Source organism: Candoia aspera, chromosome 1 (genome assembly GCF_035149785.1).
Source record: "Candoia aspera isolate rCanAsp1 chromosome 1, rCanAsp1.hap2, whole genome shotgun sequence".
Lineage (NCBI taxonomy): Eukaryota > Metazoa > Chordata > Lepidosauria > Squamata > Boidae > Candoia > Candoia aspera.
The window spans coordinates 94,196,435-94,220,999 of NC_086153.1; the positions used below are offsets into that span (position 1 = coordinate 94,196,435).

At 41.4% G+C, this 24,565-nt stretch overlaps 1 protein-coding gene across 2 annotated transcripts in view; it reads right to left on the minus strand.

Moving 5' to 3' along the window:
- Window positions 1–24,565, minus strand: part of LOC134501915 (venom phosphodiesterase-like) — a 65,263-nt gene that overhangs the window by 16,632 nt on the left and 24,066 nt on the right. For both annotated transcript variants that reach the window (XM_063309926.1, XM_063309934.1), the window contains exons 8-17: window positions 21,993–22,112; window positions 21,050–21,159; window positions 19,709–19,774; window positions 15,719–15,791; window positions 14,471–14,579; window positions 14,241–14,369; window positions 12,702–12,733; window positions 9,033–9,160; window positions 4,435–4,501; window positions 2,979–3,066 (exon numbers count right to left, since the gene is read on the minus strand). In XM_063309926.1, coding sequence (XP_063165996.1) covers window positions 2,979–3,066; window positions 4,435–4,501; window positions 9,033–9,160; window positions 12,702–12,733; window positions 14,241–14,369; window positions 14,471–14,579; window positions 15,719–15,791; window positions 19,709–19,774; window positions 21,050–21,159; window positions 21,993–22,112 — 922 coding nt within the window. The remainder of the gene's footprint in view (window positions 1–2,978; window positions 3,067–4,434; window positions 4,502–9,032; window positions 9,161–12,701; window positions 12,734–14,240; window positions 14,370–14,470; window positions 14,580–15,718; window positions 15,792–19,708; window positions 19,775–21,049; window positions 21,160–21,992; window positions 22,113–24,565) is intronic.

Consider the following 24,565-nt stretch of genomic DNA (forward strand, 5'->3'; position numbering starts at 1 on the left):
AAATGGTCACAGTTGCCACAAACTGAACTAAGCAAGTTGCAGTATTTCTTAATAATTTGCAAGATGTGGGGACTCAGTGCAACTTCATGTATTACAGTGCTGTGGTAATGGCCCAGTTTTAGGATATATCTCAGCAGTTTCAAGATTGACATGTGGCATGGCTGAAGAAATTTCACATGATGTTTGTGAGGATCAAAGACAAACATATGCAACGGGCCAATTCAGAGTGATGTGTTCTTTACAACACCAGACAGAGCAATCTTTCAGATAAAATACAGATTTGCAGGCCTGTATAAAGTAGTTTCTACATTTTATGCCCCATAGTCCTCAACCCTGATGTCAGCAACAGATGATTTGTATGGCGCTGGAGAACTTCTGGTCAATAGGTATGATAGTGACTTGTCAGACACATTTCCTCAGCAATTGCTTTTATTCTGACTGTTAGTAAAATCTGATATTGCTAAAAAATCAACCATAAAGGAAGTTATAGAACTTTTTATGACAGAAAACTTGCCATTGTCAAGTTTTACTGCAGAACTACTTTTGGAAGGGAAGAGGCATGCCTATGATAGTTGCAGTTACAGAGAGACCATTCTCTAAACAAAACCTATAAAGATCTACCTAAGAACAATATTCCCAAGAGTGTTTAGGTGGCCTACTGGGCTCTCAGCTGAGAATAGAGCATGACCAAAAGCTAGATATTCCATTTGCAGATGAAAAAGCAAGAAAATCTTTTGAGTGACCCTTTACCCTAACGCTAACCCTTACATAATTCAAGGATTATGGTGATGTGCTCCAGAGGGTCATCGGGGGTGCACTGGCTCTGGGCTACTGCTGCTTCTGCTTCTTCTTCTTTTTTCATTTTTAAAAGTGTGGTTTGACTTAATGCCTGGATGAATTATGACTAATGCACTCTGCATATGCTTTGCTCTCAGTCTACATAGTCTGAGGAACCCATCTTGTTTTCATTACTAGAGGCCATTCTACTTTGAGTACTCCACTTCCAGGGACTGAACCCTTTGCATGTAAAGTAAGTGTATTGTTGTTATGCTCCATGTATTCAGTGTCAATTTCTTCAGAAAAGGAGAATTCATGTGGAGGACTGGGTTCAAAGAAAAGGCAGCAGTACAGCACCCATGTGATAGGTTTGGTTACAGGAGAACATAAAATACATAACAGTATATACAGACAATAATAGTTGGGGGGATGTTTTGAAGTGGACTGCATATGCATAAGGTATGGAAATGCTTTCCTACCCAGGGTTGACTCCCTAAACCTGACAGATACATCTCATCTAGAACACTTTATATTAAAAATATGATTCTCCTTAATCTATATACTACGAAAACTCTCATTTCTATGACCTTTAACTGGTTGAAACAGTGTGTCATAGGGCAACAATTTTTGAAATAAGGTACCTCAAATGGGCTAACTTACAGAATGCATCCCAAATCCAGGACCCATGTCTCCCATGGGATTTAAATTTGCGAAACTTGTGGCCCCTTCAACACTGTTGCACTTCCATGCTGCCGCAGTCAGCCCAGGTCACGTGATTGTCATGGGTGTATCCCTGTCTCTTTCTCACCTCCCACTGTCCCCTGCACCCAATTGGCTGGTGGCAAGGCCCGATGGGTGAGTGGCGGTTGGCTGCTTTGGAACCGGCGCAGAAATGTGAAATTTGTTAATGGTGGTGGTAGTTGAGGGAAGGATGAGGGAGCGACTTGGGATGCCTGCTGGTGAGGTAGGGCTGGTTGGGGGGTGCCTGTGGTCAATGGATGAGTCCTATTCCTCCCTCAAGAGAGGCAGCCCTTGGGGACATGTTGGAATAGGGAGTGGGTGTCATGAGTGGGGAACCTCATCGTCCACAGCAACCTTTGTTCAACCTCCCCCCAGCAAAGTGACAGGCAGTTCCATGGGTCAGCCGAGGCAGAGGAGAAGCTTCACCAGGGCTCTCCTGAGGGTCGTGGGGGGGGGGCAATGGTGCAACCCTATATTATATGTGGGAAGGGAGGGAGGGAGGGAGGGAGGGAGGGAGGGAGGGAGGGAGGGAGGAAGGAAGGAAGGAAGGAAGGAAGGAAGGAAGGAAGGAAGGAAGGAAGGAAGGACGCTCCCTTCCACCTTCCCACAAGTCAATAGGAAAACCAGCAGCAACTTGGAAGATAGGGAGAGAGGGAGGGAGGAAGGAAAATTCTGACACTCCCTGCCAGCTTCCCACAAGCAAATCAATACAGTTACAGAATGTGTCCAAAATCCAGGACCCATGACTCCTGTGGAATTGAAATTTGGCAAATTTTATAAAACATTTTATTACATAAAAATGATCAGAAAACATTTAATGACATAATATCATAAAACATTTTCTGTGGTCAGCTCCTGATGTTTGTGCTATATGGTTCAATATGAATGACATGGCCTTTGTGATACCTCTGTGAATATCTCCCTGAATTTTTAAGAACTTTTCCAGTGAGGGCAGCACATTAGAAGCTATGCCATTGTTGAAGTCATTGAGGAATCTGGTAAGGAAATATCTCTGAAACGATGACCCGACGGATCACAGATTTTCTAGTTATGTATGAATATGAGATAAACAGCCTCAGGTTCAAGAATGTGGTGGGGTTCCATCCTGGCAGAGTTGTGAATTATAGCTTGAAAAATGTATTTTTTTTAATTGTCTGAGATTCAACAATTGAACAAATACCTTGTTACATTTGGAAATCCCACACATATAGTTTCTCAGTTCCACTATACAGGAAAGATGGACTGTCACCATAATTAATAAATAATTACTACATATGATCCAAGTGCCAAACAGTTATTGTGCTATTCCATTCCTTTAGATGTGTTTTGTGTTATATAATTCTTTATGGTAGTATGTTTTATATAATAATTCTATGTTTCTTCATTTAGTTAATTAGGTTTCCATTTTGCCTTAAAAAAAATACCAGTTGCAAATTAGACAAGGTCTAGTTCATACTCACCACACATTAAGTTGTAAACTTCAATGTTTTCAAAAGATTTCACCTCATTTTGTTCCTTAAAGCCTGGCCCATGTGCTACAAAGATAGCCTGGACAATAACAGAAAATAGATTTACTAAATAGCTTCCAGTTTTTGTTTTTCATTAAAAAAGCCAATTGTCATGTTCACCGTTCCGGTGTTGCTACATCGTAACGGTTCGCTTGCCATGGTGCTGATATGGGTACTGGCTGGGGGGGTGCTGCTGGGAACCTTGTACAGGAGACGTGCTGAATTGTGCCAGAGAGGAATGTATTTCGGCTGTCTCTTAAATGTCAAGGTCTTTTAGCCCATTGATCAGCAGAGCTCGTTAGGAGCACCTGGGAATGTGGGGAGGGCTGCCTGTGAGGGAGGGGGTGGGGTGAGGTTTGCAAAGACGCTATTTAGTTTGAGTTTAGGCGCACTTTCCTCATTCTCAGCTTTTTACCTGTTTGCACTCTTTCCTAAATAAACCAAGAACCTGAATCAAGATTCTGAGTCTGGGAGTTTTATTGGAATTAAGACAATCATCACACCAATGTGGCATCTTTTTAAATTCAAGATATAAATACTGTTAATTTCAGATAGTTGATTTGTGAATTAAAAGCTTTCAACTAGTTAAAAACTTTCAACTAATTCCGTCTCCTTTACCAAAGAGGTCACTCAACAGAATTCACAATTTGCTTGTGCATCTACTCAAGACACCATGACCTGTATAATGTAAATCTTGAGATGGCTACCTTGAGTCTTAGCATAAAGCCTTTGCTTGGGACATGAGAAATGCTTGGGCTGGTTTTCTGCTGAATGTTTCAAAAGGGTTAATGGGATCACATTCAATAGAAATAATGTCTTAAACACAGGGAAAGGACCAGGGCCGCAACGGGGGGGGGGGGGGGGGAGAGCAAGCAGAGCATGTGCCCTGGGCGCCACACTGGGGGGGCGCCAAAATGGGCACAGAATCCATGTGTGACACAGAACCTAGCTGCAGGCCTGGAAAGGACTCTTTTTCAACCTGCAGCCTGGGCATATGACAAAAAGAGGCAAGTCCAGAGGACCCACTGCTGACATTTACCTCCCTTATTTAAATATTTTGTTACGCTACCCCCATCTTAGACATATACATTTACCTGTTGGCTGCTGCTGCAGCTTCTGCTGCTGTAAATCACCACATTCCCATGGATGTATCAAGTTAGGTACAACTCCACAGCAAGAGGGCAGAAGACTAAGTTATCAAGGAATTGTGGACCTTCATGGAGAACTGTTGTAAGCCAGATATGACTCATCTCTGATTTAGTTGATCATGTTTTTACTTACATAATTTAATTTCACATTAACTATTTACTTCTCCAATCACTGTTTCTGAGAATTGGGAATCCCTTTGAGCAGAACCAATGTGACATAGAAAGAAACAGAAAGGAAAGGCAATCAACAAATCTCTTACCTCCATACTTCTGAATTCATTGTCATAGCCATGGGTACCACCATCACACCTGTTGTACCTTTTACTCCTAAAAACACATATAGATTGAATGAACATGTAGCAGTCAATTAGAAATACTAAGTTTTCCACATTACAGCTGTGCCCAAAAAAGGCCTGTTTTTCAATCAATGCAATGAAAATGTTTTCTTCAGCAATGGTTGGCCACTGTCATTGCTTCAGAGAAGCTATTATATGAAATATCTCATCTATTCAGGAATGTCCTATGAATGGGATTTATCTGGCCTCAGTAGATCAAATTGTCTCCATAGCACTGTGGTGCCATACATTTACTACATAATGCCTGATTGGCTAGGATCCTTTCAGGCAAAAGCAATAGTGGTGTTAATGCATCAGCTGATGGAGAAACAAATGGGACAATCTCTCTAGAATGGTTGGCTTTGTATCATGCTTCTTTACACTCACACCACTGTACCACACTGGCTATCTAGGCATACACATATGGGTATCTAACATATGTACATGCCATTCCTTGAGAAAAGAATTCCCCCTTTACCAGTGGTGCATCCAGGAAACATGATTGAGTCATAACGCTCTTGATTCCAATCTGTCATCTCCGGTTAAAATAACTTAGATGTGATTAAGTAATTTCCATACTTCAGAACAGATTTTTTTGCAAATAATTATCTTTTCCTCTTTTCCTCTGTGGTACTGAAGAGACATGTCCTCATATTTTGACTAACTGCATTTCCCTGAAAATTTAGCTTACTCACTGAACTTCTATTTGAAAGGCCCTAACAGAGTAAAAGTGATTTGCACCAAAAAGAGAGATTTATTGGAAATATTTTATATTTACGCAGCTTTCTTGGATTGCAATCTGGAAACTAGAGGAAGCACCAGATGGGACTTCAGTGTTTTTTCCCCCTTAATTCCAGACACTGTTGATCATTCATCAACCTGTCATTTTAAAGCTTGGTAATGAACATTTTCAACTTGGTAATTTTGTTCTCAAAAAAGGGTTGGTCTTTTCTACAGTCCCAAACTGAAGCCTGTGTCAGCCATCTGCCCTGACAGTTCAGTGACATGACATGACATCCACCACCAATGCCCAATTGTGTTAGGGAAGAGAGTGCATGAAGAGAGTCAGTCTTGATCACTTTCTTCCACAGCTCAATCATAATTAGGATGGCATTAGAGAGGGATGTTTCCCTAGTGTGAACAGTAGGAGAGAAGCAGGACCATCTCCCCCACCCACTTCCCTAGGATCACATATTCTTTGCAGTAATTCTGATTACTGATGAAAAATTAAGTTAAACTGATCTTGTGCCTGAATGTGTGGGTGAGTGTGGTGGGCAATTTTTGGTTCTACCCATCAGTTCCAACATGGGGCTCCTAATCTGGTCTTCCAATTCCAAAAGGTTCTCTACCTCTCTTCTTGGAGACATTCTATACGCAAACAGTACAGGACGGCAACTTGTCTGTACAACCATATAGGTGGAGGTGGAGGTGTACCTGATTTTTAAAAATCTAAAATCACTTCTGGGTGTAGATGCAGGCAGTGGTGCTGTCAGTACTGGACTATGGGGCCGTATGTGAAAGAGGAGTACCAATCTCAGCAAGACTTGCTGACCACACTTGGAAGTAAATGAAATAATGGGCCTGACCAGCTAAGAGCCTAGTTCCTAAATCACAAATTCTAAATGCAACACTACCACAGGGCCCAGTGCAGGGGAGAGAAAGAGGTATTGGATTATTCGGATGGAGGCATTATATGAAAAGCTGGACTGCTCTGAAGTTGATTCAAAATTGCGCTTCAGGAAAGGAAATCTGGGAGAAGCCAAGACAACTATGTGCTATATAAGTTAATCAAACTTCATGATGACATTTCCTTTGAGAATGTAATTGCCAAATGGCAGGCATACCAATACAATCTGAACCATGCAACTGAAGGGAATTCTCTGAGCAAGATAAAAGGAAGAAACGTAGTTTATTATTAGGCTGACCATATGTCCTGTTTTGAATGGAACAGTTCCGTTTTTTTAACATTTCCAGACCGTTCCGTCGTTTTAATATAAATGTCCATTTTGTCCCATTTTCTTAAAAACTTAAAAATTTGAAAGTTCCCGCAAACCTGTCAGAATGCAGTCTGACTTTGAGTGGAAGGAGGGGGAGCTCAGCAGAAATGGCGGGAAAAAAGCCGCAGAGCTCAACCTGGCGGGAAACCTAAAAGAAAAAAACAGGATCAGCTGATAGGCGGTGATCAAAGGGCGAGCCAATTGGCTCCTGCCTTGAAATGGCAGGAAGAAAAAAACGTAAAAGCACAGTCAGTGGAGGAACGGCTTGTCGGGGACAACCGTTCACTAGACTCTCCAGCCCAGCCTTGACTCCCACAAATGAAGGAATCTGAAGATTCCCAGCCCGAGAAAACCGGAGAAGTTCCTGCCTGCCGATCCAGCCTGTTGCCCAGCCCTGCCCAGTTTTGCCATCCCAATGTCCCATTTTTGTCTCAAGGAAGTATGGTCAGCCTATTTATTATTGTAATAGAAAGTGACATAATAAAGAAGAATGTGGACTTTACAGAGTTAAGACTCCTGCAACAGACAGAGATAATCAGGTCAAATGTCCTTTAAAAAAAAAGTCAAGTCTGCACAGAGATTACAAAAACAACAAACTACAGTACAGACAAAGAAATAGACAGATTAGCCCTTCCATGTTTTGATTTGTAGAGGGAAACAACATCTATTCTGTTTAGGGTGGATGACACTTAGTTTTATTTTTCAGGTGGTATTGAATGCCCTGTTTTAAATTTGGCTGCACTTTAAATTATTTTGCCATTTGTTCTGAATGTAGTCATAACAGCCTTTTGGATATAAAAAAGGCTTATCAAGATTTCAATTATTAAATGAAATAATGCCAAAACATAATTTGTTTTCTCTAATTTCTTTGGGATTTTTTCTTTTCACCAAGGTGCAAATCCTGTATGGAACAGCCTCCAACAACAATCTCTAGGAATAAATCACAGCTATAACATATTAAGAAGGTGCCTTTCCCAATGGTCATGCTGGATGGAGGATGGCAGGCATTATGCTCCAAAAATCTGCAATATACAAAGTTGGTGTACAGAAAAGGGATACTTATCTGAGACTTATCCAATAAATACTATTGCATTATGAAACTACACTATTACAGCACACATGGTGATTTATGTAGGAATCACACCATCATATGATCTCATCTATTTTTTTGGATGTACTAAGCAATGAAAGGAATCTAGTGCCTCGATTTTGGGGAAATAACAGGATGTAATAAAGTTCTTGGTTGGACTAATGCAGAATTACTCAGTTGGCTGACCAGCAAGAAATACATGTGCATTTCCATGCAAACCAATTGATATAAAGCCCTTTCTCTACTTATTTAGGAAATGTACACATTCATTGTAACTACTCCTATACCAATTTACAGGGAAGTTAAAATAATTGCAAGAAAATAATAAAATCAAATCCTGTAAGATAATAAACTAGAAAAAAAAAGGCAAAGTAAAATTAATTAACACGATGTTTTTTAAAAAATAGGCGGAATGCAAAGGATGTCTCCTAGTGCGACACTGACCACAGAGAGGACCTCAAGCAAGGAGAACATTCCATATGCAAACCATGACAACTGAAGGGTTCTTAGGAGCACAGTCTTACAGATTTACAACTCTCAGCATCTCTCACCTTTAGCCTTTGTAGTTAGGGCCACTGAGAGTTGTTTTCCATCTCTGCATTATATAATTGTCACCTGCCTACTCCCACAGAAATGGCCAGCAGATGAACTCACGAAGTCCAAATGCTTGAGACTGTAACCCCACCTGCATTCCTTCTTCCTATAGTAACAGCAAGCTGTAGGAAGACCAAAGTGTTTGTTTAAATTTTAATTATTATTCTGATCTGAAAATTTATTATTAGCAAACACAGAGAAGGCCCTGGTGGAACTACAGTCTCAAGCATTTGGACTTTGCAGCATATAGCAGAAGACTGGGATGAAGGAGTCATTGGGGAAAAGTCAGTCACTTCTATATTCTGTCCTTTCCCACCAGAGGAGCCAGCCTTGCCATCATTTTCTAACTCAGAGGATAAACCTTCTGCAGACTCTTCATTGCTCCAGCCTAATAGAAATCTGACCAAAATCAGGTAAGATATCTTTGATATTTAAGATCCAGAGAGTACTTCAGCCTAGATGGACCTGATCATAATATAGGTTTTGACTTCCAAATAAAGCCTGAGCTGGCTTTAGAATATTGCTGAGACAAGATCCTTCCATTACCCTAACAGAAGAAGTACAGTCACTTGCAGAAAGTGTTGCTGTCTTCATTTGTCTTGACCTTGCCTATCCTTATCTGTCATAGCTGACTTTCCATGCAAGCTTCAGGCAGTCACTGAGGACAGCACATTGACTCTCAGAGCATTTGGAATCAAGTAGATAATAAAATGATTTTATAAATAAATGTACAAATTAAAAGTAACATATCATTGCCTTTCTACAGTATCTCTAAAATTGGTCCATTTTATCATTTAATAGAAAGCTAAGCATTGTCTATAAGTTTGCCCTCTGTACTGTACCTTACAGCCATCCACTGCCGATCAACCATAAGATTAACTTTGTCAATGCGAATGTTGTTAACGTAATGTAGCCTCTTTGGTAAGTCTTTGGCCAAATAAGCTTTAAAGTGCTGTTTTGGCTTTCGGCACTGAAAATATCAAAGTGAAATGAGGAGCTTTGTAGCATCAGAGAATTAAAAAATCAAAGATGAACAAAACAAGCTATGAACGTGAATATGGATATGCTCGCCATCTTACTTTTCATTGCAAAAGGACCTTTTGTAAATTCTTCAACAGCATTTCTATAAACAAGCATCCAATTGATAAAGAAGTACTTTTTATTATGTTTCACAATGAATCCAATATATGGCTGAAAAGCTCTACAAGTCCAGTCAATTAATGTATAGTATGTGTGTAAATGTGCAACTTTCAACCTGTTTGAGGAGGTAGTCATTGATCATTAAAATAGTTTGCTTTCCTCTAGAAATCAGGGTAACAGACCTAATGGTTGTTTGTTCTAAAGTAGGCTGAATTTAGCAATGTTAGCTTTACATCTGTCTAGCACACATGAAAGTTATATGAAACAATAGTAATGAGTTTGGGGGAAATCCGTGTAATTTACTTTATGTCATGTTCACCGTTCCAATGTTGCCGGTACATCGTAACGTTTCGCATGTCATTTCACTGATACGTGTTTGATCTGGGAAGGGAGGAGGATTCCATCTCGTGGGGTTGTTATCTGTTGGCTGCTGGTTTGGAATGTGTTTGGGTTATCTCCTGTGTTCAAGGTTACTTTCCCAGGACATCAGCAGAAACGGTTACCAGCACCTGGGGGGGGGGGGAGTTTGCAACGGCAGGGCGAGGGGAGGGATTACGTTTGAGGCGAGGGTTTTTAGTTTGTATTTGGCGTGCTTTTGCTCATGCTCAGCTTTCTCTGTATTTGCATACTATTCTTTAATAAATCAGATATCATTAAGTTCCTGCTTGTGAGTCTGAGTCTATTGGGATAGGCAATCATTACATAAAGCTGAGAATCCAAAAAATTTTTCCGTTAGCCCCTTTCCAGATTTATTTTGTGAGGGGAAGTGCTAGCGATGAGCAAACCAAATCCACACACCATGGAAAGCGAGGAATCGAGCGAGGGGGAACCCGACTCTACAGTAATAAGAATGGAGAGAGTCCCTCCTCGAGAGACTTCAGAGGTTCGGGAGGGGTCGAGCTTCAGCCTAGGAGACGAGGAGGTTGGAGGTGAAAGAGCCCCTGAACCGACCGGTGAGTCACCAGGCGAGTTGCTCATCTGGGATGAGACACAGGGAACCCTACCAGGGACGTCAAGAACGTCTTGGAAGCAGCAATACCCGTTGTCCCCAACCGTGGTGAGGCAGGAGGGGAAGGAGGATTCCCAAACCCCTGATCGTATAAAACTGGTGGAGGCTAAATTGGAGTCCTTAGAATTTATGTTTTGGAAAATGTCCATGGACTGGGGTCCACGGGAGAGGAGGAGAGAGGAGTCCAGTCATAGGTATTCGACTCCTTCTTCGCCCTCACCTTCCCCAGAGGAAAGGAGTAGGACCCGGCACCGAGAGGAAGTAAGAGCGCCAAGGGTGAGAATTTCAAGGTCCCCTCCTCGAGAGCGGAGATCCTTGGGGGCTAGGAGGAAGCCCGACCGTCCAGCTGTGGCGAAGGGACCACCCGGAGTGGGGGTAAAGGACTTTACCGTTAAATTTGATGGAGATCCAACTAAGCTGTCGTTCTTCCTTACCAATGCAAGGAGTTATATGGACGAATGGGAACAGTGTTTCCGCTCAGAAAGAGCCAAGATTAATGCCATTGCCACTAAGCTCAAGGGGCGGCTGGCCGATTGGTACGTGCAGTTATGTCAATCGGAGGCCCCTGAGCTGGAGGAGTTCGAGGAATTCCTGTGGGCATTAAAACTACACTTTGAAGACCCGTTAGCTAAGGAAAGAGCAAAACGGGCATTGAGGGAGCTGTGCCAGGGGCCACGATCGGTGGTAGACTATGCTCTGGAATTTAAGGCTTTGGCTGGGAAAGTTGAGGATTGGTCCCAATCCACCTTAATAGAACTTTTTAAGGACAGTCTGAATACGGAGGTCCTAAGGTGATCGCTTGGCCGAGATGACCCAGATTCCCTATATGAGTGGATACAGCTGGCAGGGAAGGCTGAGCATGCCCATGAAACCTTTGCTCACCGGAAGGTGATGAGATATGCTAGGCTCAGCAAGGGTTCCCGCACTGCTGCACCCACTGGAAAGTCCGGCCAACGTGCTTGGGAAGAGGAGAGCGCCGCTATGCGAAGGGACAATGCCTCCGATGTGGGAAGGAAGGTCACCAAGCAGCGGCGTGCCCGAAAGGAAAGACCGAGGAACGTCCGGGAAAGTCGTCGGGGAAATCTCTCTCTTTACCCAGGAAAATGAAGGCGGCTCTGGCTGAGACTGAAGTGGAGGAAATTCCTTACTTCGGGGATGAGGGGGAGCCCGATATACTCCAGCTGGCGGGAAACGCCAACCACCTGCTTTAAAGGGCGCCTCTGGGCAGGTGGTAGAGGAAGGGCGCGACCATATTTCGCTTGCTCAAGCCTGTCAACCACTCCGATCGGTGGCATCTGCAACCTACACCTCCTGCGCCAATCATGATTGACGGACAACAACATTTTGAGGTGAAGGAGGTCCTTGATTCTCGCAGGCTTTGTGGCACCTTGCAGTACCTCATTCGGTGGAAGCATTTTCCCCACCCTGAGTGGGTGGCTGCCCGAGATGTTCAATCTCCTGTTTTAGTTAGATGCTTTCATCTGGCTTATCCTATGAAACCTGCTCCTTAGTATTTTGGGGGGGGCGGTATGTCATGTTCGCTGTTCCAGTGTTGCTGGTACATCGTAACGTTTCGCATGTCATTTTGCTGATACGTGTTTGATCTGGGAAGGGAGGAGGATTCCATCTCGTGGGGTTGTTATCTGTTGGCTGCTGGTTTGGAATGTGTTTGGGTTATCTCATGTGTTCAAGGTTACTTTCCCAGGATGTGTGGAAAACGGTTACCAGCACCTGGGAGGGGGCTGGTTGCTATGGCCGGTAGGGGGGAGGGATTACGTTTGGAGCCGAGGGTTTTTAGTTTGTATTTGGCACGCTTTTAGTCATTCTCAGCTTTCTCTGTATTTGCATACTATTCTTTAATAAATCAGATATCATTAAGTTCCTGCTTATGAGTCTGAGTCTATTGGGATAGGCAATCATTACACTTTACCATCCACAGGATAGTTGCCCTTTAAAGTGAAAGTCAGATACACTTGCATGCAAACCGTTAGGCACCACCATCAAATTATGTTTCAATGAAACCCTAAATGAATTGCTATATAATTGTATATAAAATGGACAATGGCTAACTGGCTGGGTTCAATTGCTGCAGTATCTAAATTGCTCCTAGAGGTATGAGAATGGGACTCAGCCAGAATTACAGGCCTGTCTTGAAGTGATACCTCTAGGAGCAATTTAGATGCTGTTTTCACTTAACCTCCATTAGACGGTATGATCTAGAATGGATATAAGTTCTATGTATAACCTCTCAAAGGAAACATTAACAATATGCTAAAGAAGTTACACTTAAGTAGTGATGCCTTCAGAAAATGGTTGGACTATTACTACCATTACTAGGAAAAAAGGATAAAAATATACTCACTGTAAGATTTTTAACAATTTCTTCAGAATCAACTGTTTGGAAGAAAATAAATGTTATGCAGTATATATTATGTATTACTCTTCCCTATTAAATTATCAATTTTTACTCTGCATCTTTGTCATCTTCAAATATGCTGCATCAAACTCATGATAGAAATTAGACATGATACTGCATTAATCCATCCCCAACCCCCCCCCCCCCCAACCCTTTTTAGAGTTTTCATTTATTACTCCAAGACGTTGCAGGGGCCCAGTCAGAATCAAGGATATGACTCAAAAAGCAGAAGGGACAAACTTTCACCTTTCTATCAGCATTATGATTATGATTATGATTATTTGTAGGTGATCTATTTCATATTACTCTGGGCAGCTTTACAAAATACCAGGGCTCTGATCCAGTGGCAGAGGGGTCCCCAACCTATGTGAGTGCCTCCTGTTCTGTGGTGAACAACAGATCTTGGAGTGATCCCTGCAGGAGAAAACAAGTTCTATCTACCCATTCCATGCTATTGCCCAGATCTAAACATGATTCATGTGGGACTTTTAGAAATAAAAAACAAGAAAGCTGGGGGAAGATAGAGGGGAAGTCACATATTTACAACACCACATCACAAGAATGGTAAAATGTTTGGGAACCGAGCACACATTCTCCCTGTTTCACTGAATAACATCTCAAACATATGTGTCACTGAGCAAATTGATCAGGGATTTTATTATTCATGATTTCTCATTTGCATCCTAAAACAGTGCAAATGGTTTGAATAGGCTCTGCAACGTTCATCAAAGATGGCACTCATTCACTATGGATTGCTTCCTCACACTTCACCCACCCTGCACCTCTCATCTGTACCCACATTTCTCAGATGAGCTATTTTTGGTTTAGCATTCTTTCAGAAGAGCACGGTTCCCATTTTCAGAAATTGTCTGACTGACAACTCATAGTCACTGAGCACCTCAAGCTTCTAGGCTTGAGCAGAAACTTGGGAGAGATAGGTCAGTCTATAAAGGTATCAAGAAACACACCAAGCACTTATAGAAACCAAGGAGAGGGCCAATACTTGTTTTCTCCTGCACAAGAGGATAAAAGGGAATAATTGTCTATGAGAGTTGTGAGTTCTCCCTGACGGACTCATCATGTACAGTAGAAGCTAAAGCCACACTGCAGTGACAAGTCCTGCCTTCTATGCATATTTGCAGGCAGGCTGGGAAGAGCTGCAGTGGATGACATCTGATGGGTTGGGCAATGCTGGTACTTCAGGGAGGTTGTATTTTTAGGGAAATAAGCCTTTTTAAAAAGCCTATCCAATGGTATCTACACCTGTTAGTTTTGGCTTCCATCTGAAAACCACATTTCCATTATTCAGTAGTTTACCACCAAATTTCAGGGATGAAATTTCTGGGGGTTGCAGAAATTGAACAAAGAGATTCAAGTACCACAAGCTGTCATGGGTGGCAGGTGGCATAGCTCTAAGCTAGGGAGATGCCCTAGAACTGAATGGCTTAAATTCCGTAGTTCTGTGAATCTGTGGTCCAAACTTACATGTATAAAAGTCTTTTGGAACGTTTTTTGCTCGAATACGAGGCGCTGCGCCTTCATACATATAAAAATTAATCTTATTGAAATAATCAGTCATGTATTCCATCTGTTTACAGAATGTTTTATCCATGCCTAAAGAAAGGAGAAGAAAATAGTATGCAGTTGAACAAATATTGAATTTCCAAGGTTGTCAAAGCTCTTTACTAAAACAGTGAAGAACAAAGCAATGTTACCATGATCAGCCAGAAGGATAAGATTGACACAATTATGCAGGTTCCTTTGCTTCAGGCCTTCCATTAACATTCCCAGGGTCCGATCTGCCAATTGTAAAGCCTTAATTACCTATGCCAAAGGAAAAAAGGGGTAACTGGCATTTTAACCTTCATGCTGAGTCAAAGATTGCAATCAGGTCTATCACAATAGACAATAGAATAAAAAAGACCAATCCTTTTTGGACTGCAGGTTGTATTATTGGTTTCTAATTTTTAATTGGATGACATTTAATAAAGTACTAAACCAATCTTATTAATGACATTCTTATTCATCATACTTATCAGAATAAAATATACTGTTCCACCCCCCAACCCCGCGTAATAGTTACACAATTGTTGTACATTGTCCAGTAAAATCATTCAGGAGTATATTGTTTCCCAAACAACTCTTGTCCTTGATTGGTACTGGTTTATGATATAATTGTCACTATCTGTAGTGTTTCATTTTCTTATGAAAATGTCCCATAGCTTACAATTATTATTACTCTAATCTGGATGTGGACAGAGGTGTTTAGGGTGAACATATTCCTTCCCTTTGGCATTCACTCTCTTCTGCAAACTCTCCTGGCTTCTGTTGGTTTCATTTTGACTTTTATTTGTCTGCTTTATTGGTCTGCTTTCAGGTGCAAATAGCATTGGAAGACTACCAGCAACAAAAGGAGCATGTAAAATAGGATTAAACACTTTTTCTCTATATTCTATGGTCCTCATTTTTGTAACTCTGTGTGTGTGTTTTTCCAGAAGGGGAGAAAAACAACATTTTGACAAATCCTGGAGACATAGCCTCTTGCATTACAAACAACAAAAATCATCTTTCAGCCCACTATGAAAGCGATTGTGAGAGATGTCTAAGATATCACAAGACTCTTAACTTTACATACATTTTGCCTGCTTGTATTCTTATTATTTTTCCCCTGTTGGCTGAGGAGCCGGGAGGGTGTGGTATAGTGCATCTGCTCCTAGATGCTCAGACTGCAAGAGGTTTCACATTGCAGCAACAGGAAATACATGTTCAATGTTTAGCATGGAACAGTTCAGCTTTTGGCATATATTATTCTACCAGCGTTTTTATGTCTGATAAAGAAGAGGTGTTTCAGATGTGGTGTGATGTGTCATTGCTACCTTTTGATTATAAATTCCAACTAAAATTTAATTTAAAGACCCCCCCTTTAAAAAAAAAGAGAGAGAGAGAGAATGAGAAAAGCTTACTTCTCCACTAAGTGGCCCAAATTTATGCCCAGTTGTGTCAGGCTCCTCAATATACAATGTATAGAAATCTGGCCTGCAGATTAAAAGGAAAGACCATAATGACTCATTACTTGAAAGAAATCTCACTTCACCCAAAGACATATAATTAATTAAAATGTTGCCAGAATAGTTATTGGATTGAAACTTATTGGTGGCTGCTATTGTCCCCAGGAGCTAAAAGTTCAAAATCACATCAAACGCCAAACTAGCTGGCTCAGGAAATAATTTTGTTGTTGTTTATTCATTCAGTCGCTTCTGACTCTTCGTGGCTACATGGACCAGCAAGAAAGAATAGGAGAGGAAATTATTGAAAACAAAGGATGACATGGAGCAAACATCCCCCAGAACCAGAACACCACTGTTCTCTTCTGCCTGGATTGTTTTCTCTCATTCTGGTGTCAGTTCTAGAAATGGAAAAAAGGGCAAAAATCTGGATGCCCAAAAGATTTTGTTGTTTATTCGTTTATTCGCTTCCGACTCTTCGTGACTTCATGGACCAGCCCACGCCAGAGCCTCCTGTCGGTCGTCAACACCCCCAGCTCCCCCAGGGATAAGTCCATCACCTCTAGAATATCATCTATCCATCCTGCCCCTGGTCAGCCCCTCTTCCTTTTGCCTTCCACTCTCCCTAGCATCAGCATCTTCTCCAGGGTGTCCTGTCCTCTCATTATGTGGCCAAAGTATTTCAGTTTTGCCTTTAATATCATTCCCTCAAGTGAGCAGTCTGGCTTTATTTCCTGGAGGATGGACTGGTTTGATCTTCTTGCAGTCCAAGGCACTCTCAGAATTTTCCTCCAACACCACAGTTCAAAAGCATCGATCTTCCTTCGCTCAGCCTTCCTTATGGTCCAGCTCTCGCAGCCATATGTTACTATGGGGAATACCATTGCTTTAACTATGCGGGCCTTTGTCGTCAGTGTGATGTCTCTGCTCTTAACTATTTTATCGAGATTTGTCATTGCTCTTCTCCCAAGGATTAAGCGTCTTCTGATTTCCTGACTGCAGTCAGCATCTGCAGTAATCTTCGCACCTAGAAATACAAAGTCTTTCACTGCTTCTACATTTTCTCCCTCTATTTGCCAGTTATCAATCAAGCTGGTTGCCATAATCTTGGTTTTTTTGAGGTTTAGCTGCAAGCCAGCTTTTGCACTTTCTTCTTTCACCTTCATCATAAGGCTCCTCAGTCCCTCTTCACTTTCAGCCATCAAAGTGGTATCATCTGCATATCTGAGATTGTTAATGTTTCTTCCAGAGATTTTAACTCCAGCCTTGGATTCCTCAAGCCCAGCTTGTCGCATGATGTGTTCTGCATACAAGTTGAATAGGTAGGGTGAGAGTATACAGCCCTGCCGTACTCCTTTCCCAATCTTAAACCAGTCCGTTGTTCCGTGGTCTGTTCTTACTGTTGCTACTTCATCCTTATACAGATTCCTCAGGAGGCAGACAAGATGACTTGGTATCCCCATACCACTAAGAACTTGCCACAATTTGTTATGGTCCACACAGTCAAAGGCTTTAGAATAGTCAATAAAACAGAAATAGATGTTTTTCTGAAACTCCCTGGCTTTTTCCATTATCCAGCGGATATTGGCAATTTGGTCCCTAGTTCCTCTGCCTTTTCTAAACCCAGCTTGTACATCTGGCAATTCTCGCTCCATGAACTGCTGAAGTCTACCTTGCAGGATCTTGAGCATTACCTTACTGGCATGTGAAATGAGTGCCACTGTTCAATAGTTTGAACATTCTTTAGTGTTTCCCTTTTTTGGTATGGGGATATAAGTTGATTTTTTCCAATCTGATGGCCATTCTTGTGTTTTCCAAATTTGCTGGCATATAGCATGCATTACCCTGATAGCATAATCTTGCAAGATTTTGAACAGTTCAGCTGGGATGCCGTCATCTCCTGCTGCCTTGTTATTAGCAATGCATCTTAAGGCCCACTCAACCTCACTCTTCAGGATGTCTGGCTCTAGCTCACTGACCACACCGTCAAAGCTATCCCTGATATTGTTATCCTTCCTATACAGGTCTTCTGTATATTCTTGCCACCTTTTCTTGATCTCTTCTTCTTCTGTTAGGTCCTTGCCATCTTTGTTTTTGATCATACCCATTTTGGCCTGGAATTTACCTCCAATGTTGCTAATTTTCTGGAAGAGGTCTCTTGTCCTTCCTATTCTATTGTCTTCTTCCACTTCCGCGCATTGCTTGTTTAAAAATAATTCCTTATCTCTTCTGGCTAACCTCTGGAATTTTGCATTTAATTGGGCATAACTCCCCCTATGTTGCCTTTTGCTTTCCTTCTTTCTTAGGCTACTTCTAGCGTCTCAGAAGACAGCCATTTTGCCTTCTTTGTTTTCTCTTTCTTTGGGATGTATTTTGTTGCCGCCTCCTGAACAATGTTGCGGACTTCTGTCCATAGTTCTTCCGGGACCCTATCTACTAAGTCCAGTCCCTTAAATCTATTCTTCACCTCCACTGCATATTCCTTAGGAATATTAGTGAGCTCATATCTAGCTGATCTGTGGGTCTTCCTTAATCTCTTGAGTCTGATCCTAAATTGTGCAAGAAGAAGTTCGTGATCTGAACTACAGTCAGCTCAAGGTCTTGTTTTTACCGACTGTACAGATGTCCACCACCTTTGGCTGCAAAGGATGTAGTCAATCTGATTTCAGTGTTGTCCATCTGGTGAAGTCCATGTATAAAGCCGTCTCTTAGGTTGTTGGAAGAGAATGTTTGTTATGCACATTGAGTTGTCTTGGCAAAATTCTATCAGCCTATGTCCTGCTTCGTTTTGTTCTCCCAGGCCATGCTTACCTGTAATTCCAGGTGTCATTTGACTGCCCACCTTAGCATTCCAGTCTCCTGTGATGAAAATAACATCTCTTTTAGGTGTGTTTTCCAGTAGGTGCTGCAGATCCTCATAGAACTGCTCTACTTCAGCTTCTTCAGCATTTGTGGTTGGGGCGTATATTTGGATCACTGTGATGTTAGATGGCTTGCCCTGAATTCGAATTGAGATCATTCTGTCGTTTTTTGGATTGTATCCAAGCACTGCTTAAGCCACTTCACTATTAATTATGAAGGCCACTCCATTTCTTCTGTGGTCCTCTTGTCCACAGTAGTAGATCTGGTGGTCATTTGATGTGAAGTGGCCCATTCCAGTCCATTTCAGTTCACTGACGCCCAAAATGTCTATCTTTAATCTTGACATCTCACCAATAACCACATCCAATTTGCCCTGGCTCATAGATCTTACATTCCAGGTTCCAATGGTGTGTTGATCCTTAGAACATCGGATTCGCCGTTCACCACCAGCACCGTTGGCTGCTAGCCGTCCTTTCGGCTTTGAGCTAGCTGCGTCATCACGTCTGGGGCTAGTTGAACTCATCCTCTGTTCCTCCCCAGTAGCATTTTGACCATCTTCCGACCTGGGGGTCTCATCTTCCGATGGTATACCGACATATCTCTGGTTGTACTGATCCATTTAGTTTTCACAGCAAGAATACTGGGGTGGGTTGCCATTACCTTCCCCAGGGATCGCATTAGTCTGACCTCTGTCATGACCTTCCCATCTTGGGTGGCCCTTCACGGTTTAGCTCATGGCATCATTGAGGTGCTCAAGCTCCAGCACCACGACAAGGTCACGATCCTTTGCTGAAGCCCAAAAGATAACAGGAAAAATTAGAGTTTTTTTATCCCCTTTTTGCCATCCAGTGATTAGCAAATTTTTGCAGCTCAGATCAAGTAGCCTTAGAGAAGATGTTAATAGCCAGAAGGGAAGACTGTGGCAATATGCAGGTTTGGAGATTTTTAAAAAAAAGCATGGGTGGGGGTAGAGGATGACAATAAGAGGAACCATGCTTCTTGGTTGGCAGCATATAATTAGTCGGCTTGCTTAGCACTTTACAAGAACAGGGAATGTTGTTTCATAAAAGCTTCCATGGCTCTTACCTCTCAGATCTGGGGAGATCTAGCCATTTTAGCAGCTCTGAAACTCTTGCTTCATATGGAACTGAACTACAAGGAATAAAAATATTATTTATAAGGAAATGAAACACTGGTTAAATGTTCTTGTGAGAGACACATGTCATTCTGTACATATAGTATGTCTTTATAAAGCAAAAATCAAGTTGATAATTGCAAGGACAAAGTGGAAATCAGGTTGACTCTGCAGGGTGAACATAAGACAAATTTAAACCCTGTAGAAAAATTACTTAAGAGTAAATGCTGTTACAAAAGTTATGTATACAAAAATGTCCAAGCAAAACATATCCCCCTCCAGTTTCATGCAACAATGAATGAATGAAATATCCTTCTCTTGTGGACGCCTCTTGTTTGGGGTGGGGTGGGATAGAACATGCATGAAGGAGATGAAAAGTGGTTTCAAAATGCCAAAGGAAACTTGACACTGAGTGGGCCAGGGTCATTTTGAGTCCATCCACAGTGGCCTGAAATGTTAATTCATCACCAAAATGGTACTGCCGGTTAGTATATCAGTACTCTCAGTTATGCAATATTTATTTATAAAACAAATGCATTGAATTATAAGCTTGTCAGTATTAAGATGGAAAGCCCACTGAATAAAGTAGAACAGAAGCTGTATTTTTCCCAGCAGATTTCAGTGGTTATGCTGAAGGCTGACCCTTCAATTAGACAGAGCGAGCAGATGTCTCAACCAGCAGGAGGCAGCAAGAGGTCAGAAGAGAGAGGCGGCTTCTTCCATGCCCGCCTCAGTTGCTGAATGCCCTCCAGGCCAACAGAGCATTTCTGCGCTAATGCCAGGATTGAAAAACGTGCCAACCACCATTCTAGGCAATTGTTGCACATAAGAAAAGAATGAAAAGAGTCGTATCATGTTCTTCAAACCCAGCCTGGTATAACGTGTGCCCCTTTATTTATTAATTATACAAAACTGTTTGCTTTCTTAATACAGACATTGTTTTTTTTTAAAAAAAAGAAAGCAGGGGTGAGGACTGTGCAGATCTTTGAAGAGACACTTGGCTTCATTGGCTATTTGAACGAAGCACCCATTTGAATCAACAGCAGCGATCTCTGCAGAATCATTAGGAGCTGAGCTTCATTGAAGGGTGTCATTACTGGAAAGACTCACTGAATAATGATTTAGTAACTGTGAAATGAATCAAATCTCAATTCAGTACCAGTTTTCCATTACTGTAATACAATTTTCTGCACTTCAGGCATGCTATTGATTAAAAACTATATTCCTATAAAGGCATCTGTAATTGATGAGAGAACCTAGTATATATTTATTTTCCTTCATCTTCAACTTACTTGTTATACACCTTGTAGATAGTCGGGAAAGATCCATTTATTTTCACTTCAGATCCAGGCCAAAAATAGGTGGCCGCCTTCAAACCTTGATATATTGCTGTAAGCCAAATCTGCAAGAAGTGTGCACAGAATCAGTATCTTAAAATATCCATGAGTAAGAAAAAACATAGTAAATGGCAAATCAGTACAAGGTACAATAGAGGTTTTAGTGTTAGAATTCTTGCTATGGAGTTCTCTGTCATTAAAAGCTAACCCAGCTGGTTCCATCTGGATCTCTGGGGACTGATCAAGACCTTTTCATATTACTTGAAGTTTGAAGGGACTAACTAGACAATTGCTTTGAGTTCTGCTGTGATTTTGTGGGTTCATTAGTTTAATAGAAGGTCATTGCTCCACAATTTAAACACCTGATAATCCAGCCTTTCCTAATCTGGTAGTTTCCAGAAATATTAGACTTCAACTCCCACAATAGCAAGTTAGTTGGGCATAGTGGAAATTGAAGTCCAACCCATCTGGAGAAGCCTGTGCTATTTATAGGAGAAAGTTGAATGCCCTAACTAAGCTGTTTTATGGCTTGACTTTTTCAGAATTGTGTTAAAAATGGCTAGTCCTTAAGAACAGTCATTGCCAAAAATGAGCAAACTATAAAACCTCGTGTCTCCAGTTCTCTACTCACTCATCAACTGTTTGTACTAACTAAATGTGCTTTACTGTGGGCCAACCAAGACTGAAATCTGGAGAGCCATATTGATTTTTTACGTGGAGGCCTTCTTTACTGCCATTTCCCCACTAGGGATTTACAACATCTTCACAGCATCACCCAGCTGCCTTGGAGTTAGATATGAAGCCTGTTTGCATTGTTGTCACTTCAGCACAACAACAGAATTTGCAATTGGGAAACCAAGTATATCTACACCAAGGAACAAATCTCAGGCGTACATACAGGCTGTCCACCCCACCAGGCAGGATTTGACTTGGCACTTCCAGAAAGTGAGAAGCTCTTGTTGAATTTCACGTCATACATATTATTGTCAATTATGCCATGGGATTCTGGATACAAGCCCTGAGGAAAAAAGACACATATTTAGTGCAGATGAATCAGTTGCCTAACCTTTCTTCCAGGATTTGCGCTATTGGACTGCAGTGGCACATATCAAGAGTAGGAAGACTTCAGGTTTGCAGGATTTGAATGCCTTGTAAAAGACGCACACTTACACCTCCTGTAGACATTATACAAAATGGTGATACTCCAGTTCTATTCAGAGCAACCGTGTTTAGGTGACACGGTCCTTTTGCATCATCCTCTATGTACAGAGGGCAACTGGCTATGCTGGAGATGTTCCTCTGCTCATTAAAGGTTCTCCACACAATTAAAAGTCCCAACCTTCCTTAATCATAGATGCTCTGTGAAAGCAATCCAACAACGAGATGAATGACCCAGAGAAGCGGTAGGCTCACCTTCCCTGGATGTGTTCAAGCAGAGGCAGAATGGCCATCTAGCGGAGGTGCTTTAATCTGGATTCCTACACTGAGCTGGGCTTTAGGCTCTACAGCCTAAGCCGAACCATTCCAACTCTGCTTTTGGGGGGCAAGGTGTCATAAGACTGTGATTAGCGTGCTCAGCCTGTCTCGCAATTTGCCTGTTTGCATGACATCTGAAGAAGGTTATCTGGAGTCCATTATTTATGCTGAGACGCATTCAAAATAGAAATTTAAATGTTGAACTAGAACTGGGGAGGCAGGCATGATGCCTACTGGGTGGCCTGGGAAGAGTCACTGACTCTTGCCCCAGTTATCTCACTGGGTTGTGAGGATGGGAGAGGGTGAACAGGAAAGCACCTTGAGCTCCTTCAGGAAAGGTGGGATATAAGTTAAAGAAAGAAAAAGAAACTTTATTGATTAGTAGCAGAACCAAAAGTATCTCACTATTTTTCCATGGACAAGTCATTCCTGGTTACCATTTCTATGCAAGCTTTCTTTGTTTAAGCTGTGTAATTTAGGAAATGGGAATAATTTTGTTCTTGCTGTTGTTGCATAATTATATGTGATCTACAGATCTAGTTGAGTAATCGAGAAGACGACCAATTCAGAGTCATTCAGATTCTATTAATTGACTCTTTTGCTGTAGAAGCTAATGCAGGAGATAATATTGTTGGAAAATTACTGTCGGTAGTTTCCATTTTAGTCTGCACATAACACACTTCCAGGCAGTCCCTATATCTAGAACAGAGAAAGCTCACATGCCATGTAGTGTGCCTAGAAAAAAATATAACTTAACATAAATATGATGTTTAATAAATAAACATCAGCAAACATCAAAAACAGTGAACTGGCAATTAACCCCTCAATAACCTATCCTAACTCATCCCCATTGCTACAGCACCTGATTCAGAGTTATTGCAGGGCCCACTATAGTAACAGTGAACTTACTTCTCAGAATGCCTGCATTTAAGCCAAAAAAGAGCATTCTCCATCCACAGAAAGCAAGTGTGAGTGGATCTGGATAAAGACATCATTTTGCAAAAACAAAATTGGTTAAGGAGACCAGGAAGCTGGCAGAGCAATAGAAAGAAGTTTGTTAGAAAAGATAGTAGCTGGCTTGGTGGACATGTAAAAAAGCTAAAAAAAACTGGACCCAAATACACACATTAATTCAGAAGATTTTAAAGATTAAATGTACAACTGAAGCCAGAGATGTTTCTTTTGGGACTAATTGACAAGAAAAGATATTAGCTGGTTATCCTAAATTAGGGCATACCATACTGAAACATCAGGTTTTGTGTCAGCTTTATTTGCTTTCTGTTAATTTGTTTGTAGAACTCCAGTTTTATGGTGTTGATAACTTCCTTCCAGTTTGCTATCATTTTGCAGAGTGTAACCGTGGATCTAATCACTATTTAGTAAAAAGTCAATATTTGTTAATTTAGTGAGGCTTTCTCCACAGTACCTCGGTGTCCAGAATATTTGCATTTTCATTATTTTTTTTAAATTACTAATTTAAAATTTAAAAATTATTAATCACAAATTAGCTGCAGTGAAAAGCAGTTTTCTGTACGTAACACAATCTGTATTTTCAAGCATTCCTCTGAGTCTCACTAGACTTTGGGAGCATACTTAGAAAACACAAATGGTTGATGATGAACACTTAGTTAAGAAGTAGGCCTACTTAGATAGAGCAAAAGAAAAAAGTAATTGCTAATGATACAAATGAGAGCTAGAAGTGGTTGTGGAGACAATATCACATGTTTGTATTTTAGTAAATTGGTGTTTTGTGAATGCCTACAAGCCATTGTGGCAACCATTTTGTCAAGGTGGCCATAACATTACCTCAAAATTCAAAATGTGCCCTCTGGGGTCCTCTCCCAATCTGATCCTCTCTGGAGATGTTCAGCTACAGAGGGGGTTACAAGAAGTATTTCTTCCCAGGCTGCACAAATGTACTTCACACATCCCACTCTTGTTTCCCATAAAAACAGTTTGAAAGTCACTCAGACCACTGATTTTTCATAGATGGAA